Source organism: Chrysoperla carnea, chromosome 1 (genome assembly GCF_905475395.1).
Source record: "Chrysoperla carnea chromosome 1, inChrCarn1.1, whole genome shotgun sequence".
Lineage (NCBI taxonomy): Eukaryota > Metazoa > Arthropoda > Insecta > Neuroptera > Chrysopidae > Chrysoperla > Chrysoperla carnea.
Window position 1 is genome coordinate 130,459,678 of NC_058337.1, and position 21,906 is coordinate 130,481,583.

The 21,906-nt window shown below is 29.7% G+C and overlaps 1 protein-coding gene across 2 annotated transcripts; it reads left to right on the plus strand.

The window, feature by feature from the left end:
• Window positions 1-433: 433 nt before the first annotated feature.
• On the plus strand, window positions 434-1,454 carry LOC123297507 (transmembrane protein 234 homolog). Of its 2 annotated transcripts, XM_044879203.1 has the most exons (6): window positions 434-550; window positions 619-730; window positions 764-817; window positions 884-1,026; window positions 1,087-1,246; window positions 1,310-1,454. In XM_044879203.1, exons 3-6 carry the CDS (start codon window positions 802-804, stop codon window positions 1,405-1,407), a joined length of 417 nt encoding a protein of 138 aa, XP_044735138.1. In that variant the 5' UTR covers window positions 434-550; window positions 619-730; window positions 764-801; the 3' UTR covers window positions 1,408-1,454. The 2 variants fall into 2 exon arrangements, with proteins under 2 accessions (XP_044735138.1, XP_044735129.1); XM_044879194.1 differs by having other exon boundaries at window positions 619-817.
• Window positions 1,455-21,906: the final 20,452 nt, after the last annotated feature.

Consider the following 21,906-nt stretch of genomic DNA (forward strand, 5'->3'; position numbering starts at 1 on the left):
TTTGAATCTATTTTTATTCAAATAAATAAAACATTTTGCTTATAAATGATGGCCAGAAGAAATAACCTTCAAAACTCCCTGATGTTTCTCAATTTACCTCTTTTTTTATACTACTTTATATTCTCAAACTGTTTAAGATGATATCTCAAAACTGTACGTTGAATGGCCTGTAAGCATGCTAACTTCAGGCCGTATTTTCTATTTTTCACTCCTTGACCCAAATGTCACAACCGTGTAAGTTAAATTTTGATAAATATTGCAGAAACGTTAAATTTGACCCAAAATTTGAAAAGTATGGCCCAAAATTAGTGTAAATACAAACTTAGTTTATTAAAATAGGATAAAATTTGGGTGTGATAGAGCGAAATTAATTTTTTGGATTTTAATTACGTTATTGAGTATAATAAAAAATCAAAATTTTTGGATATCTTGTCCAAATTTTGTTCGATTTAAATGAAATTGTTGTTGAAACATAATAACTTTGGGTCGCATTTTTCTTCTAAATAAGTCGCTTAAACCTCTCCTTGGGCCAAATGCGGAACGCTTGATTGTTAAATTTTATATATGTGAATATATATATGAAATAAATATATATGTCGCTGATTAGGCCATGCCTAGAAGTTGATTTTAAAGAATAAAGTCACAAACATGGAAGTTTCAACATTCACAAACATGAAAGTGCAGCGTCAACTACAAACCTAACCACACAAATGTCAAATTATATCACTAGGTACATGAAGGTTATAAAGACCTTCATGACTAGGTACTTCAAGATAGGCCAAATATGAAAATTCTTTCAAAATGATTTTCGAAACTTGTAAGAATTTAAATTATATTCACAGTAAAATTAAAAACACTTTACATTGCACAATTTTTTTTGCAGTTATATTAGTATTAGTTGCAGTATTATGGGGATGTACAAATCCATTTATTAAAAGTGGTACCGTTGGTATCGAAAAGATTAAAGGAAAAACAAAATTTTCACAAATTTTATTAGAATTAAAATTTTTATTTACTAATTGGAAGGTTAGTTGTTACTTTTATATTATTATATTAATTATATTAATTTTCGTTCTTGGTTTTTAGTATATTATACCATTTTTAATCAATCAATCTGGCTCGTTGGCTTATATATTTGCGTTACAAATAGCACCGATGTCATTAGTTGTACCAGTCACAAATTCTTTAACTTTTGTTTTTACTGATCTCACAGGAAAATTACTTGGTGAAAAATCACCTCCATTACGTTAGTATTTTAATAATAAACATTTCTGTTTTGTATAATAAATAAACCATCTTGTTATTACAGGTACCTACATTGGTATGTTATTCATTTTATGTGGAACAACGCTGTGTGTATTAGACAAAGTATATCCGATAGATGTCTCTAGTATACTAATGTTTTAAATCTTTTATGTTTATTTTTAAAATAAATAATTGTATGCATTATTTTTTATATAAATAAATAATTTTATTATTAATTAAAATATTTTTATAACTTTCAGTTGTTATAATTTATAAATTTTATCATCTAGAATCTAGATTAATAGCTTCCGAAATATCGTCCAAAATCTTTCTAAAAATTGGATTTAGCCGATATCACTGAAATTATTCGACCAAATGTTGTTAAATGCACTAAATGTTTGTAGTTTTGGGTCAATTTATTAAATTCTAAAACAAAAAGTTGTTTGTAATTACAAATTTTTTTCTCAAAAAGATAAAACTGAACAAGTTAGTATAGCAAGGTGAAATGCCATTTTGATGAAAATTGCAAGGATGAACGTCCCCAAGATCCCGAAAGTGAACATATTCTATTGATAACTGGGAATTGAAACCCCACCAATTGGAGATAATAATTCGTACTATCTATAGAATAGGAAGATAACTTAGATCATGTTTCCGTGAAATAAAGTAGATTGTTTCCATTTCTCTTTTAAAATTTATTGGAAAAAGTTTTAATATTTGTCGATTTATATCAAAAAGATCTCTCGTTTGCCAAAAAAAAAAATCTCGACCGATCCACTTTTTGAAATGAAATAGAAACGCCAACTTCTATAGAACTTGGTGATTTATTTTTTATAAAGTATCATTTGATTTCTTCAAGCTTTCCTTAAGTGCGCACTGCATTTCTGTTATTTTTAAACATTCCTGTGATTACCTTCTGCTAGTGCCAAGCGATTATTTTCAAAATTAAAATTGATAAAAATTCATCTAAGAAATTCTTTGTGGTAAGAAGGTTACGCAATTATTCTATCCATCGAACATTCAATTAAACGAAATTTAAATTTTGATGATGCCATTGACACTCTTACTGAACAGAAAGCCCGAAAAAAGTTATTTTATTAACAACCATTTTGTTCTAAAACAAAAATTATGATTTCAGTCCACGCTCTTCAAATTAAAAGTAAGAAAATGAACCAAATATGATAGCGTTTTGTATACCAAGTTTACGTAGGGATTTATATAAATAACAAACTTTAACGTTGGTTGAGCTTTTTTATTGTTGGTGGGTGAAGGAACCATCTGATTTATTTGCCACGGGCCTAGAGCGGTATAGTTACGCCACTGACATTATAGTGTTGCAATTTTTAATGACGTGCCATTGTGCTAATTAGAAAGGTCAACAAACAGATATTTTTACTTCGACAAAAGAAAACAGTAATAAAAATTGTTTATAATACAATTAACTTTTAAAAAAATATACATTTTTGAAAAATAAAAGTGTGGTAATTCTAGCCAGACACTTATACAATCACTTTTCAGGTGTGTAAACATATGTAAATTTTTATTCGAATTTCGTATGTTCATAAAAGTAAATTTAAACAAATTGAAAAAAAACAATCATATTAGTATCGGAAAAGTATTAAAATGTTATTGATAGATCTGAAATGAGGTAAGTGTGTAAGTTTATTTTGATTTTTCATTCATATTCGAATTACTACATCTTTCATTCAACTAGATGGTAATCCAACTTGATTTTCAAAATTTTGAAAAGTGATGACATGAAAAATGGTGTCAGCCAAATAGTCGCCTCTGAACGTTCTGCAGCCAGGTAATTTTCTATGACTTTTCGCAAGTTTCGGAGGGCTATTTCGAATAACATGAAGGATGTCATTTTTAACGTAGTCCCATTTTGCAGATTTGTTGAAATAGACGCGGCTTGTAAGAAAGTCCTACAAAACGAACTCCAATGAGATATTCTTGGCGGAGTCTTATCAAAGTTTGGTGTCTGTTACGACTTTCTCAATAAGCGGAAATATTTTATATTTTCCGTGAAAGGAATTTCACAATAAATTTTATTGCAAAAATAATAATTCACCTTATTTACAAGACATATAAAATATTGTTTAAAACAATTTAATTATTTTTTCCTTTTATATATAAAAATTTTTTTTAAAGCTTATAAAAAAAAAAAAAAAAAAAAAAAAAAACTTACATAAACGTGGACAAAATATGATTAAATTAATATTATGTCACAAGAGCTTAGTAGTTACTGGCTTTCATGACCAAATCCTATTTAAAAATTCGTTTGAAAACATGTCATCTATGGCCTTAGGATTATTGTGTAAACTGAAACGAAGATGAAAAAGCAGTGTTAGCATAGTTGGCCGACAGGATTATGTGTTCAGGGCTTAGATCATATATTTTTGAATTTTCAAAGGTTCAGGGCCGTAAAATTATCGTTTTTTTTTCAATTTATCGTACCAACAGAAAATTTTTTTAAAATTTTTTTTTTCAAGAAGTCGCCTTGTAACTGTAAGAGAGGGTTAAAGGGAAAAAAATTAAAACAAACACTTTTTTAATAACACTTTATTATTTGTAATTTTAAATCTCTATGTAAAATAAAAACACTTTACAAAAATAAACTTTAGGGTTTTAAGGAACATAATGGTTATTAAAAATTATTAATAATAAAGTAACATAAACGTAATTTTTTTTTTGTAATTTAATAAAATACTACATAATACGTATAAGTAAGAATGATACATAATATCACAAATATAAAATAATTATTTCAACAGATAAAATCTAATTTTCTTTTTTTTTCAGTAGCAAACTTATTAATTACCGAATCAATATTAATTTCAACATTTCGGTGTATGTATAAAAGAGCTAAACTTGAAATTCTTTCTTGGCCCATTGTTGCTCTCAGCCAATTTTTTATTATTTTAAGTGTTGAGAAGAGTTCCATGAACCTGGAACAGCCAAAGTAGCACAACCAGGTAAAATATACGGGGTTAATTAGTACTCGATTATTACTAATTAATTACCCAAAAATTGAATTTATTACTCCATTTTTTTAAAAATTAACACCAGTTGTGCTGGCTTCCACCTGAAGCTAGCACAACAGCTTCAAAAAACTTCGTATTGGTACAAAAAATTAGAACTCATTAATTACTAATTTATGACCATAAATTTTAATTTATTACCATTCTTCAACATGGTCCAAAATAGTGTTGAGACTGGCCATTCGAGAAAAACTTATCGACAGCGTACGGAAATCCTGCTGGATGTCTTAGAAACCATCCGAACCCTCGATGAAAAAAAACAACAAATCGGAAACACAAATACGTTTACCGTATCCACCGACATGTTCGTGACGGGGTTGGCTGAAGTTTTAATGAAGTCAACTCCTTCGAAAGTAGAAGTTACAACGTGCTCGAACGGTTGTCAAAAAGAAAATCATGTCGTTGTAATTCATTTTGATGACCGATTAATAAAGTCACAAATGAATAAAATATTTGAGAACGATTCAATGACTGCAGGGAATTGTATTACCAAAGGATGCACCGGGATTACTACAACAACAGTTCTATCATTCGGTATAATTTTAATTATAAACAATTTTTACAAAAACTCGACATTTTAATATACTTTGATTGTTTAACTGTCTTTTGAACGGCGATGTGAGTTTCTCTGAATGTTTTATTGCCGGACAATAATATTTTCAAATTTCAGTTTTTTACATTCAATTCTATTGCAAGTTCCATCTAGTTCCATCTGTTCGATAAAATTTTCCATCGAAGCTTTTTCTTGTACTTTTTTTAAGATTTAAGATATTTTTAAGATGTTCCATTGGGCCTGAACTTCGATGGAAATGGATGGAATTTTTAACGCGGGTTGATGTAATCTTTCTTATTTCACTGATCATTTTCAAATCGCAATTATAGGTGACTTGTTGCTGCTGGAACCATATCGTTATAAAAACGAGTTCGAAACCAGCCTTTCTACATTCAAATTAAAGGATATACCAATAAATATTACTAATTCAGAAAACGAACAGGACTACGTCTTTTCTGGGTTTGTTGCGTATCGCGGTTCGACAAACAACCTACGGACGTTCGAAAATTCCAAGTCGATAGGTCACCACTATGCTGTCTGCAAAAGGAGTCAAGAGTGGACATTGTACGATGATATGCTGCTAAAATCCAGTCGAGCGACGCAAAACAATTTCTATCCGGTATGCCTTCTCGTGTACAGAAAGATTGCTAAATAAAAAGTTATTTGGAACCAAAACACTGGAACCAAAAATGGCTACAACTTTTACCGACTAAGCTCCATGCAATACGCGATAATATTTTCGACAAGCTACCAACCCTTGACCGCCAAAAATATTGTACAATCGTTAGATTACGGATTGGACACACGAACATGAGCCACATTCATCTCATAACCAAGAGTAACCCAAACCGATGCCAACACTGCAACGCAATAATATCGGTGAATCATGTTCTTTCACAATGTCAGGGATACCAGCATCAAAGAAACAAAAATGGATTACCCTCGGAAGCCAAGGATATCCTCAATGATCCCAAATATTTCCCAAGTCTCTTCAAGTTTATTAAGGACAATGACTTAATTATATGAACCCATTTTGTATTAATAATAACACATGTAAATAATGTATAAGTCTCTGCGGTCGCTAATGACCTAGACGTTAAAAGCGACCTTAAATAAAAAAAAAAAAGAAAAAAAAAAAAAAGTTATCATAATTAAAGACAATGGGAATTTCTATTTAATTTAATCCTCTTAGTCAACATTACTGAATGTTTCCATCTTGCATAATTAAAAAAAAAAAAGAACTAGTTGTTACAGGTTTACGAGAAAACTAGGACAATTTTTATTTACTATAGAATTTTACAAGTAATACCTAAATTAAAATTTATGGTAATAAATTAGTAATTAATGAGTTCTAATTTTTTATACCAATAGGAAGTTTTTTGAAGCTGTTGTGCTAACTTTCGGTGGAAGCCAGCACAACTAGCATTAATTTTAAAAAAAAAAATGGAGTAATAAATTCAATTTTTCGGTAATTAATTAGTAATAAATTAAAATTTATGGTAATAAATTAGTAATAAATGAGTTTTTAATTTTTTGTACCAATACGAAGTTTTTTGAAGCTGTTGTGCTAGCTTCAGGTGGAAGCCAGCACAACTGGTTTTAATTTTTAAAAAAATGGAGTAAAAAATGGATAAATTCAATTTTTGGGTAATTAATTAGTAATAATCGAGTACTAATTAACCCCGTATATTTTACCTGGTTGTGCTACTTTGGCTGTTCCAGGTTCATGGAACTGTTGAGAAGCTACGTTCTGAAGACGCAACACTTACAGGCATTGTAGAAACTATGTGGAACGCTAGTTTGATGTGCGGAAAAATATCTGCATCGCAGATTGCAATGATATATATATATATATATATATATATATATATATATATATATATATATATATATATATATATATATATATATATATATATATATATATATCTGCACGTTTTTGAGTCAAAAAAACTTGCTTCCGGTATACCAAGTTCTCTGAATTTTGGAAAATTAAATGCGCGGAATGGGAAAGTCGGAATTCTCGTAACAGACTTAGAAGGATATTTAAATCTGATTTTCGATACAATAATTGAATTATGACTCTGGGAACTAACTACTACCGAAGATTTGATTTTGTTTTCTCTTTAAGATTCACCTATTCCATTGTTTTTGTCAAACTTCAAATTTTATTTGAGACCCGATTTTCGTTTTTGTTTCCTGATTTCTGTGGCGGGGGGGTAGTTACCGCTATTACCCCCCCCATAAATACGCCCTTGGCAAAATAGTAAATAAACAATATTTAATTACAAAACAATATTTATTTTTCTAAAATAATTTAATTTTTCAATAAATTAGAAAGGCAAAGGCGTCTCACTTTAAATCACAAATATCTAAAATGATACATTAAATTAAAATATCTTCTTAATAATTAAATTATTAGCACTGTTTTAAACTTTAAAAATATTATCACAACTTGTTTATAAATGAAAATATCTTATTAACTATACCTAATTATAACATTTTTAAATGTTTAAAAATGTACACGGAAAGAACAAGATGACACTGAATATTATCTCAGATTTCAGATAGTAGCTAGAAAAATCCAAATTATGCTGCGATGATTAGAAACTCAGAAAAGTTAATACGAGAGGGCAGCATAGTGAAATTTCAATTTTGGTGGGAACATTTGAACAGAAAAAAATTATCGCAAAATTATGTTGCATACGTTGGATTATCGTACAATTTGGTCACATAACGACACCTCTATGTTTTATCGTACGAAGGGTTAAATTATGTGATATGTACGATAATTATCGTACGAATGCTAACGCTGAAGTGAAAACAAACAATTGACTGAGTTAATTGTTGAAATACCCTGTATAGAAAGTGTTGAATATCAGTGCCTACATTTTATAATATTTTAAATAACCAACACAATTATGGAGGCCTTTCGGCCGTTATTTATTTGATTTTCGAAGATCTGGAAAGTATTTTCTAAAATTTTTTTTAGTTTTTCGACAATGATTTACAAGACCATTAGTTGAAGCTACCTGCAAATTTTCAACTTTCTACCTTTTATATTTTTGGAGAAAATGGACACCAAAGTTATGTTAATTTGCGCCCTCACGGATAAACAGTGACGTTTACGAAAAAATGTTTCAAACAAAACCTGTTTAGTTTTGTCTACGAACCCAAGGTCCTGAGCACGCTATAAAAATTTCAGCTTGATATTTCTTTTCGTTTTTGAACGGACAGACAGACAGACAGAGAGACATACAGACAACCAAAACAACCAAAAATAGACTAATTAGGTGATATTATGAACATCTATACCAAAATTTAGTTCGTAGAATCAGTATTTTTAGGCGTTACAAACTTGCGACTAAACATAACATACCTTGATATATATTACATATAAACACGGTATAATAAAAAAAAAAAATCGTATTTTCCGCATTTCGCATTAGAATCTGTCTCGAGTATACAAAAATCGCTCGATCTATTGGTCAAGTTTTTTTGTCATTATGGGACTCTCACACAATGGCGGAGCAAGCTTGAAGATGGATAATAAATTGAGATTTGTATGTTGGTTGCCTATAATGTAATGTTCGTTGCATATAGTCAACTTTTAATTACGCAAATATGTTTATCTGTCTCGAAGTTAGTAAACAGCATAGTTGATTACTATACATTAGTAGTGAGAGTGACTGTCTATGTTTGTTTATATTAGCTTCAGAGTACGATATACATAGCTGTGGCTGTGATGACTGACTAATAACATATGATAGGTAGTAAAGTTGTAAAAATATTTTTAATACAATAAGCCAGACTGCTGAGTTGGCCAGATGGGTTTGCTCAGCAAGCCGATCAGTCAATGTATGCGCAAGAGTAGTTATGCTTGTGGTCGAGTTCGTGGTTATTCAAGTTAAGTTGATTGATTTCATTACAACAGCTTTCCTTTGTTGATATTTTGAAAGAAAATGTTAATAGTAAGCTAAAATAAATCAACTATAAAAGTATTTTTATTAAAAATATAACATAGCACGTAAATTAAATAAAATTGTTATTATAAACATTAAATTGACATATTTTTAAAACATATAAACTCTTGAAATATAAATTTAATTTAAAAATAATAATTTCATTTATTAAATAAAATAATTTATGCAGAATGTGTTTGATGATTTTCTCTCAATTTAATGTATAAAATTGTTATTTTTTTTTTTAGTATATAAATTTTTCATTACAGTTTTCGCAAAATGTTGTGTTAAATTTAAAACATCAAACAAGAATTTATTGTTTTTTATTTTCTTTTCTTCTGTGATTGTAAAATCAAATCATTCATTCATTACGAGGCGACTTATTTGATTTTCTTATAAATTATGATTAAAAATAATTATTGCTTTTAAAAATAAATTTATATGTTTTTTAAGTTTTGATTATGAAGGTGATTTAATTCTTTTTAGTTAATTTGAACAAGCATGGACGTATTCAGTTTTTGACTCCAGGGAAAGCAAACCAAGAATTTTTAGTCTACAGAGAGAGAAAACAGAAAATTTGACCTAAGAATACGGTAAATTCAACAATATTTGGTATAAACACATACTTAGCCAATTAAATCAATGAAAAATCTAAGTCGGTACACCCATGAATGGTATAAGTTTCTGAGATATACGATTTACTTTTAGTCCTTATTTCAGAAATTGTTCGTCCAATCGTCAAAAGCATTTGTATTTTTTTTTGGTTAAAATGACTCAAAAAACGATTTTTATTCAATTCGGAAATAATTTTGTCAATTTTTAATTTTTTTTTTTCTGTGATGTGAGTTCATGGCCGACCGGTTACTCAAGCTTGGGAGTAATTGCTAGCGCTGCGAGCTGCGTGAATGAAGGCCGCTTGCCTTCTTGTCCTAGAGATGGAAGTACCTAAAGTTGTTGATTTGTCTGTAGTGGATTTGTTTTTAAACTTGGCATTTTCTATATTGCAAGTGGTAGGTATAGAAGAGATGAGATAAGTGAGATCTCGGTACGCTTTCTAAATGAATCAATGATTCTTTTAGTGAGTCAATTAGAACGAATCAGATTTCCGAGCGAAGTCGCAAGAAAATGCAAGTATGCTTTATATAACATTTTAATGATCTAGATAAATAACCTTTTAAACAAATTTAAACAAGAAATCAAATTTTTGAAAAAATTTGTAACACTTTTTTTGACGTCACTTTGTAACGTCATTGTCGGGATGTATATCTGTTTCATATTAATTTTCCTAGAATAATATTTTTTTTTGTGTAATCAAATATTTACATTTCATAATTTTAAAAATTCGGTGTGAATAATCGAATAACCTCTATGTATTAGTTTTAAAAACATTTTTGGAAATTCCTTTCAATATGCGACAGTATTTATACCATGTATATATGAAATATACATAGTATATTAAGTTTAGTCCCAAGTTGGTAACGCTTAAAAATAATGATGCTAGGAAAAAAATTTTGTCATAGGTGTTCATAAAATCACCTAATTAGTCCATTTCCGGTTGTCCGTCTGTCCGTCCGTCCGTCTGTGAACACGATAACTCAAAAACGAAAAAAGATATCGAGCTGAAATTTTTACAGCGTACTCAGGACGTAAAGAGTGATGTCAAGTTCGTAAATGAGCATCATAGGTCAATTGGGTCTTGGGTCCGTAGGACCCATCTTGTAAACCGTTAGAGATAGAACAAAAGTTTAAATGTAAAAAATGTTTCTTATCAAAAATTAAACAACTTTTGTTTGAAACATTTTTTCGTAAACATCACTGTTTACCTGTTAGGCGGAAATTTTATAATATGTACTATACTTGATTATCAAGATAGTTTCAGTAGTTTTTCAATTCTCTTTAACTAACATTAACTGAACAAGTTATTTGTTTTTATAGTTTACGCCATTGTATCATAAAAATATCAATAAGACTTTGACGTTTAAATTTCTATACAAAATTTAATAAACAAACTTAAATACCTAATTTAAAAAAAGTACTTTGTAGTGTCAATATAGAGGTCATATTGGTCAACATGAAAAACAGACGTACCTATACTATATTTAACCGACCAAAAAAACTAGGAGGTTATCAATTCGATTTTATGATTTTGTGAGAGTGTGTATATGTAACGCGATATCATCATTTATTATGCACTAAATTTTTGAATTAGGCAGAGTATGCTTCAGTGATGGTTTCATATTAAGTTACTTTGGAGTTTTTGGGATCGTTGGACACGAATATCGCGCCAGATTTTCCTCTAAGGTACCTGCAGCAGTGGAAACCCCTGTCACCAGGTACTGGTGCCCGAGTCTTTCGGGATATTCTTGTTCAGCGTTCAAAAACACCCGAGTAACAAGTTAATTGGAATCAATTTCATTCCTAGTGAATTTAGTGTTTACGGTCAATTTAAAATGCTATTTAAAATGTTCATTGTTTATGCAAGTTGAATATTTGTATTTCTTATAAATCAATCTAGTTGACAAAATTTCCTGAAACTTTAACGAATCGAATGCATTCAAATCCGTCTTACTGTTCAAATTTTTCGAACTTGGTCTGTTTTTAGTGTTTTGTTTCCGCGACTATTATTTAGGTACAAAATAATTTTTTTACTTTTGTGAATTTTTTTGATTCGGGTTCTATTTTTTCTAAGTTTTTTGTAATGTGTATATTATATCTACCTACCTTTAGGAGTGGGTTGTATCGATATGCATATTTTCAACATTGTACATACGTTATATGTAAAATATTTACATGCATAAAATTATCGAAATCTCTCTCTGTTATTTTAGATCGACAATGATATTCTCTTTAAAAGTGATTTATTTTTCTAGTTATTCATAATAAATAATAGTACAGACTTTGTGAGTGGCTTCGATTTGATGAGTTTGTCATACTTTTGTAACGATTCTCAGAAATTCTCCATTTCCGATATTGATTTTTTACGACCACAAGATTATGTTGACTAAATATTAAGATTATTTTTGTCCGACACATGTAATGCAGCATTGGTTGAATCCGACAGCACGTCCATTTAACAGGGACACATGACTAGTTTTCGTGGAAACGTTTAAGACGTTATATCCAGTGCAAAAAAAACACATTTTTTATGAGTTTTTTTTTTTTTTTTGGGAAGACATGTTTTTAAATAAATGTTAAACACGGTATACAAATGGAACATTTCTTTAATTTTAAGATCCCGTTGTTCGATATCAAAAATTTCATATGGTACTGCTCCTGCAGTAGGCGATCTTCTGGAGATGCCCGGAGGTGAGCACCATATGACTCGGATGATCTAAAAGTCCAGAAAATTGATTTAGTCGATATATGAATACAGGTATTATTCGAAGGAATAGAAGTAGAAAAATTATGATTTTGACTAAATGATCTTCCAATAAAAAAATTCAAAATTATTCCAAAAATTTTCAACTTCGATTAATATCTGAGCAAAATATCTTAGAAGTGTAAAAATTCAAAATCGATCGGTTGAGCCGCTTCGCAGAAATTTTGCTCATCGACTTTGAAAGAAAAACGCGTTTAAAGTTTCAAAAAACGTTTACACTCAGTTGAAATTTTTTGTTTTTGATGCTTTTCTTTATCTTCGTGAGTATTTCTCGGATCAATTTGAAATATTCAGAGAATATACTTAAATATCTATATGTAAATTCCCGAAATGCAAAAATCGATTCTTTGATAATTCTAACTGGATATAAACAACAAATTTGTCCGAAAAATTTTATTGCTCCGTTTATCCAGTCAGGCGTTCGAAACATGTCGGTTTAATGGGTTTATGTTTACTGCACAACCGTGTTTTTACCCGGCGTGTAGTATTCTGTTAAATTAAAACTATTAAAACCTCCTGTTCAATTGACAATTTATCCCCTCGTTGCACAACATTCTTAGATTATTCCCGCATGAATTCAGGGATACAAAAAATCATACAGGTTTCGATAATGTTGAGGCATATTAACATGTTCAAAATTATCTGAAAGATTTATTACGTTTGAGTCTCATTAAAAAAGATTCCTTACTTGAAGAATTTCTTAGATAGAGATTTTTTTGTATCCATATTACGTTGTTTATTTATTATTCGTTGCGTTTTTCAATCAGTCGTCAACTATTTCGCCATTTGAATGATAAAGTAAGTCTAATGATTAGTGTTTGATACACGCATATGTTTTATAACATTTATATACAATCTCAATTGAAATGTTTATTGATTGATATTGGCAATATGAAATTTGTCTTATGTCAATGACAAAACTGAAATGAATACATCGCAGATAATTTTATTCAAATAATTTACCATATAACATTTATTTAATGTTAAAACAAGTCAAGTGCCATTTAAAATGGAAAGGGCATATATGCTTTTTGGACGCGTAGTTCTCGAGAAAATCGATTTTTGCATGGGATTTTGGAACATATCTCGAAAAATATGAATCCAATGATGATATTAACCCGATTTTTGTTGTTTTTGGGTTGTAATTACCTTATAAACTGAGTTTTATTAAAATCGGAAACAAAAAAATTTTCTCGATTTTTCGATTTTTTTGAAGGGGTACGCCTTAAGAAAATTGCAAAAAATCTAAAAAAAAATTGTTTTTCCGATTTCGATCAAAGTCGGTTTATAAGGTAATTTCAACCCGAAATTTTCAAAAATTCGGGTTATTTGCTTTTTTGACGCGTTGTTTTCGAGAAAATCGATTTTTGCATGGGATTTTGGAAGATATCTCGAAAAATATGTATCCAATGATGATATTAACCCGATTTTCGTTGTTTTTGGGTTGAAATTACCTTATAAACTGAGTTTTATTAAAATCGGATCAAAAAATTGTTCGATTTTTTTGGAGAGTAACCCCTTAAGAAAATTGCAAAAAATCGAAAAAAAAATTTTTTTCCCGATTTCGATCAAAGTTGGTTTATAAGGTAACTACCTTATATACTGAGTTTTATTAAAATAGAAAACAACAAAATTTTCTCATCATTCTAATAGAATTAATCATCGTGAAAAAATACCGAGCCCAAAAATATATTTCTGTGGAAACTACCTTTAAAACTTTTAATGTTTTCCTGGTGAAATTAAGGGTAAAAATAAAACGTTTCTACATTTCAAAATGTCTTTGACATCTAATTTAGAATTTCTTTAACTTAAATTATACACATTTAAATTCCAATTGCTTTGAAACACTCCTTGATTTATTCAAACAACAAATACTTATCGAAATGACAGAAACAGAAATGAAAAATAAAGGTGGATAATAAAAAGGAAAAATTTCGATACATTACAAGATGTAGAAACACGTACCTACATATATATAACTATATAGATAGATATCAACACCTGAAGAGGGTGTAAATTATTTTAAACACGATGTTACACGATCATCAACGATGTGGTAGGTTTGACGCCAAGCGTCCTAAAGCGTCTGGAAAATTGTTCCAGTTCCATGTTGTTATTGTATATTCGTATATAGTATTCCACATGTGTTACAAGTAAGCACATCATTGAAAAATCTAACCGTCATATTCGCTCTCTATATATATACGTAAATATATATTTACAAACAGAAAACGTGCTTTGATATTTTTCTCCGGAGGAAATAAGTAATTTTCCAAAAAATTTTTCTGTCAAAGTGAATTTTAAAATTTGAAAATAAAATTTTTTTTATTGTGACTCATACATCTAAGTCGAATTTTACAAATTTTTGAAGGTAAGTTAAATTTAATAAATTTTTAAATCTCGAATTAGGATTTTTTTGGCATTTCAAAAAAAATATAAATTTTTGAAAATTATTACTGGTATAAAATTTAATACTTGACTTAATTAATGCCATTAATATTTATTTATTTTTGTATTAATTACCGATAAGAAAATATTATTTATTAAAGTTTTTATTTCGTAATTTGATATGGTAGACAAATTCGTAGAATTATAAAATTAGTTTTCAAATGTTCTCATAATGAAATTTAAAACCATTTTTATTTGTATTTGATTAATGTCAAGAAAGACGACTTTTAAAGTAGCGTTGATATTAATTACAAAAATAAACTTTTTGTAAAAATTCCACAAAGGTTTCATGGGTTTTTAATACGATATATAGATTTCTCACTTTTCAATTCGAACTGGCTGTTATCCGAAAAAAATAGATTTTCCCTTTCTTCTTTAACTTAGCAAAATAAATTTTGTCTACACAGTTACTTCGATCCACATTATTTGACAATGGTTTTTTGAATAGTACGAGTTCTTTATTTCAGCCACTTTTATCATTTCTATTTCCACCAAATTTGGGCAAAATTTCTTTCAAAAATCTTGCAAATAAATATAAAAACTTTGTTGGGAGAGTAACTTATTTTCTGGCTCGATTACAACCGTACATTATTGTTCGATCAGTTTCCGATCAAATTCAAAATGCGCAACATTTTCAGATTTTTAGTTTATTTTTCGAGATTTTATGTATCTGGATGTCGGATTACAAAATCATAAAGACGAAAATTTATGAAAGAGATTGAAAATCCGAAAACAATTTGACGATAAAGTTCTGTAATTAAAAACAAAAAATTTAAATAAACGTTAAAAATAAGACGCCATTTGCGAATGCGGACATCGTAGTACCTGACCTAGATCTGTATTCAAGTTAAGTGACGCCCAAGGTGCTAAATTTTGTGTTTAATAATGTGTGAAATGAAGTTTGCTTAAATGAAATAAATTTGGCTGAAATCTTTATTTTTCTTTCCTAAACTGCTTTATTTCTTCAAGTTGTTTACTGATTTTTCAACCCATTGTTTTCAAACTCACTTTTACAATTTTAGGAAGTTGTAATTATAATTATTGACCGCAAATTAAGTTTTTTTTCTGTTGGATTAGTAATTTTATGAAATGAAACTTTATTTGTTTTGTACCTAAATTATCAAAATTCTCAATCAAATTATGTTCGAATTCAATGATCAAATAAATATATTATTTGTGAACTTAGTCTGATTGATATATAAAGGATGATCCAATTCCAGTTTCCTATCTTTGCAACTCTGTAAACTAGATTTTTGTGAATACTTTCACTTTTTCCAAACGTCAAACGTTAGTTTGAGACATTTCATTTACGATTGGAATCGTTTAACTAATTCGCTCAACAGTGCTCAACGCTTAAATTTTCCACTTGTTCTACAGAAATAACAATTCTATAAGAACTGTGTATAGACATTTACGGGAAGGTTATGTCCAATTTAATCGTCTAACATCATTGGGCAAAATTTTGATGAACCTTTTAAGAATACGCCGTTGGATTTTTTTAAATTAGGCTTTCATTCTCTTCTTAAAAGTCGCTTCTGTATTAACAAACCTGCTACGTTAGAGCACCTAAAAGCTACTATCCACCAAGTTTTAGCCAAAGTAACCTCTCAAAACTTGCGAAAAGTCACAGAAAATAAAATCAAACTGCTGCAGAAGATTCATTGGCGGCAATTTGGCTTTCAGTATTTTTCATATTAAATGTATACTTAATATTAGATTAATAAATATATAACTAAGATAATATTACACTTTATTTTTTTTGATTTTTTAAAATAAAATTTGGGATCAATTGGAATCATTCTTTATACGTAATCTGAAAGGAAATTTTTTTAGAAAATTACGATACCATAAATAAATGTAGAGAAAATTGTCTTCTTTTTATAAAGCCACGCAAACAAACTTAAATTTGAGTAAAAAGCTTGTATTTTAATTGCATTTAATTATAACAGTTTTGACGTATACCATTCAAGGTAAGACGATGCAATGAATAAATCTATTTGGCAAAAAATTACTGCAGAAAAGTTTTCCCCTGTAGTTTTTCTACTTCGAAAACAAACAAGTGTAATACTTAGAAGATAAAATTTGAAAACTCTCCAGATGTGTCTTGTACAAAGAAAGGTATTCATTCATTCTAGTACGTGACTCAAGCAGGATATTACCATATACACTGTTTCAAAGGATCAAGACGTGTATTACTTATAGAAAAAGGATTTAATATTTTCTAGAAAAGTATCAATTGATAGGATTGTGAAGGAGAGTTTGTTATATATTGATACACAGATTATTGGGTTTTCTTTAATATCATACAAAACCATTCTTGACATGTATTTTTAAATATTCATTTTACGTCAAAAAGGTCTCCTTTCGATATGTTCACCGAGATTTTAACAATTTAATGTTTAGTAGGGTAAATCTGGCTGTTTTCTAAACAGTTTTCTCTCATTGTAAAAAACAGTGAACAAGAGTTTGCCGATTTCGGAACGTTTCGCACGACCTTCTGCACGCGGTTTCGGGCTAAATTATCTCTATATTGTTTTCTTGAATATCTCTATGCTTCAATTGTTCGGATTGAAGCGAATAAAAAATAGAATTGTTTGTTATGAATTTTTTGTATCGACCTTGCCTGCTATCGAACTCTGAACATAGCAAAATAATCTCAAAATCTAAAGAAAACCGCATTAACTTCATATTTTCGACTAAATCTGATAACTTTTCCAAAAACAAAGGAATTGAGTTGAAATTCTGGAAAAAGATGCAACTTATGATACATACCTCTAATCAATTGTCCCAAAACCGCGTGCAGAAGGTCGTGTGGAACGTTCCGGACTTGAAAAACTCCTTATATCTGTTTTTTACAACGAAATAAACATTAATTTCACATTGTCCAAAAATATAAAAGATAGAAGGTTGAATATTAATTCAAAAAAACTATTAATTCAAATTGCATACCAATCTTATCAAATAACATGAAGGAGAGCAATTAGAAATTATCTAGAAATTTCAAAAGTGCGCCAGATGATTATCATTTTATTTGACATAAATGTTTTTATTTTTACAAGCTTTTATTTAGTTTTGAAAGTCAAAGTTGATACACTTCCCGGTTTCCGATTGAGCTGAAAATTTGCATGCACATTTAGTTTGGATGACAATGCACGGTAAGGTTGTGGAGTCCTGATTTTTCGATCACTTCCACCATATTTGATATATATATATATATATATATATATATATATATATATATATATATATATATATATATATATATATATATATATACATTTTTTGTAGTCTTAAATTAAAATTTTAATAAACAAGTGAAAACAAACAATTGACTGAGTTAATTGTTGAAATACCATGCATAGTCAGTGTTGATTTCTTTATCCCATAACACATACAAACATGTGACACATACATAACTGCTAATCAAGTATAGTATATATTATAAAATTTCCGCCTAATAGGTGCTCTCACGGGTAAACAGTGATGTTTACGAAAAAATGTTTCAAACAAAAGTTATTTAATTTTTGATAAGGAACATTTTTTACATTTAAACTTTTGTTCTATCTCTAACGGTTTACAAGATGGGTCCTACGGACCCAAGACCCAATTGACCTATGATGCTCATTTACGAACTTGACCTCACTTTTTACGTCTTGAGTACGCTGTAAAAATTTCAGCTCGATATCTTTTTTCGTTTTTGAGTTATCGTGTCCACAGACGGACGGACGGACGGACGGACAACCGGAAATGGACTAATAAGGTGATTTTATGAACACCTATGACAAAATTTTTTTCCTAGCATCATTATTTTTAAGCGTTACAAACTTGGGACTAAACTTAATATACTATGTATATTTCATATATGCATGGTATAAAAATACTTTTTAAGTGACAAGCTTTCATTGTACTAAAAAGTAGAATATAAGTTTATCTATGAGTCACTCGTATCCGACTATTTGTAAATGCTTGAGGCACTTATTATCAAGAATGAATCGAAAAATGTATTCGGCATTGTCTATACAGAGTATTTCAACAAATTATTCAGTCAATTGGTTATTTTCACTTGTTCTAAATACCATTTTATAAGCACATAAGGTAGAAAATGATAAGATACTAACAGCATATATAATAAGGCCTAACATTTGTATTATAATATTCATATATGTTTTAAAAACTATTAGGTATAATTTAACTTCAAACAAAAAACTTTTAATCTCTTTTAATAATGACATTGAATTATGTATGAAACGATACTGCGGCTTAAAGTTTTATTTTACTAAATACTTAATATAAGGGGAGACTTTCCCTGCATATTTTTGTAAATATATATATATGCGAAATTATCTTATGTCTATTACCTAGATTTTGTCTTTATACCAAGAAAATTATTACTTTGTAATAAATATGAAAAGTTTTGGATAGTTAAAAATAAAATAGGAACACATAAATTTTGTCTGACGAACGGAGGTTATACAAGGTGTTCAAAAAGCTGGAGATCGTTTTAATACCTTCATTTGGTTCTAGATGCCTGTAATCCGAGTTTGCCCAATCACAGGAGGTGTGTATAACTTTTGGGAGCAAAGGAAGTTTTCGGTTATTTACAAATTACAAAAAATTATGCAAATATTGTTCGACTTTTTTGCTCAAAAATTTATCGAGGTATGCTATTTTAAAATGGTGCATTATTTGCTCATTCAATCAAATGAAAAGGGATCCATCTTGTAAACTGTTAGAGAAAGTTTCCTAAAACTTTTGCCTTGGTCACTTTTTTCAGTCATTATTTTCTTCAATTCAAGGGGCTCTGGAAACTTTTTGAATGTCCTGTTTGTTTAGTTTTACATGCCTGTGGCTTTTTAGTTAATTATTCCACTTGTAGATCAAAAACGGCTGAATTAAATTTAACGACTGTGATATCACTAACCTCGAGATAACAGCCCGATTAATACTGAATAGGTGATGTCAAGAAATACTAACATGGGATCCCGTCCCCTAGAACAAAATTGTTCATATTACACAAATTTTCTTGGCATTGCCTTACATAGTATATATTATTCATTTCTCTTTAATTAAGAAAATCTTGACAAGTTATTTGTCTTTTTATTTTGCGCCATTGTATCATAAATAAACATCAATTATAATCGAAAGACTTTGACGTTTAAATTAGTTTTAGTATTGCAAAATTCAGTAAACAAGCATAAAAGAATAAATGACATAATATATTTCAAAGACAGCCTTTCGCGGTGATTTCAAATTTGCTTACTTATATTCATGTGTATTTTCGTTTACCGCCTTTAGCTGATAAATAAGAAACAAGTCAATATTGCCATTTTCGTTGTTCCACGCACCTCAACTAATTTAGATATTGGAAGTAGGTACTGAGGTACTGCCAGGATCGTGGCAATTGGTTGCTGAACATAAGATAGGTTGGGTTAGGTTATGTTGGCTGTCCACTTAGGCTATATAGAGCCCATTGTGATACCATATATGCGTCTTACCACTATTCTGCTGATATTTTCATTTATCAGCTCCTTAATTTCAGTGGCTGAGTGCACCTCCTTCATGTATACTCAATGTCACAAAAATGCTCGTTTTAAAACATTCTAAGTGTTACTATTATAACATAACATATGATGAGTACGCTTAGAATGTTTTAACTGTGGCACCTTTTTTGACAGTGAGTGTATATACCATACACTACACCAGCCCATCACAACTATTAATTAAATTAATTTTGTTGCGACGGCGGGAATCGAATCCGCTTCCCGAATCATACTTCGGACGGAATTGCTTACGCCTTAACCAGCTGAGCTAATAGGGCGACATAAGATAAGTAATTCCCTAAATAAAACCATTACCGTTAGAAATGTGACATAGGGACATAAGCGACCATTTTGTATTTGATACTCAAAATATATCCAAGTAGCTGGATTAGGAATTCCATCCAACTTGTCAAATAATTAAATTAATTCAGACAGAACTATAAACAAACATATCAATATAAATTGACATAATTAATCAAGCACGTATTATTATTTACATCCTCAAATTATTGTTTATATAATATTCAAAACTATATGAGCATTAGCTGACTAAATATATTATCGATATTTAATATCTCTCTTCATTGAACCTTTTATTAATAATAATATCTTCATTATAGGAGTTAAATTTTAATACCAATATTATAGGTAATTGCGTTGGTATATTATATTGTATTTAATACAAGTGCTGCTAATTCTACAATTATTATTAATTACAGGTTAAATATTATAGCGTTGGACGAAACTGTACACTGTAAAAAATATTACTAGATTAAAGTGAAACACGTTTAGTTGACTATGTTGATATTCATATGATAAATGAAATTTACAAAATTTAAGAAACCCCCGACAAATTTTTTGGGTACGGAATCCTAAACTCGCACTTGAAACATATCTAAGAACACTCTAACACTCTCTATTAAATTACATTTTTACTTAGAGCCTTCTTCAAACTTAGCTCTCATGGATCTGGAGGATCATGGAACATTTTTAAGTTGTTCCGGGAACGAAACCTTAAACTCGCCCTTGAAATATAGTGAAGGACACTTTCCATTAAATTACCTTTCAAACAAAACAAAAAACATCAAAATCGGTTCATCCGTTTAGGCGCTTTGATACCACAGAGAGGCACACATAGCAGTCAAGCCTATAATACCCCTCTTCTTTGGTTCGGGGGCTAAAAATACAAGTTATGTCTTAAATCGAGCGTGAGCAAATTGCTCACTACGGGCGAGTCGAAGGATTAAATAAAACTATGTGCAAGTGAAATTTACATAATTTAAAAAATCTCCGGCAATTTATTCGGGTATGGAACCCATAACTCGAACTTGAAACATATCTAAGAACACTTTACATTAAATTACTTTTTTCTTAGAGCCTTCTCCAAACTATATCAATTTTGAGGACTTTGGTCTATGTTTTAGTTGTTCCGGGTACGAAACTCTCCCCATTAAATTACCTTTCAAATGAAATAAAAATGAAAATCGGTTTTCCCGTTTAGGCGCTACAATGCCACGAGGGTGATCTTGGCTGCGTTTCAAGAAAATCTGCTCAATCGTTAGAAGCTTATCTCCTTTTTTTCTAGTTGAGATCGCGTACAGAACCCTAAACTCGCACTTGAAACGACACAGACACGTTAAACTTATAACATACCCCTTTTCGGTCGGATTAAAAACGGATTTTGTGAATAATTTTGCTTTGCGAAGCAGATTTTGTGAACAATTTTGCTTTACAA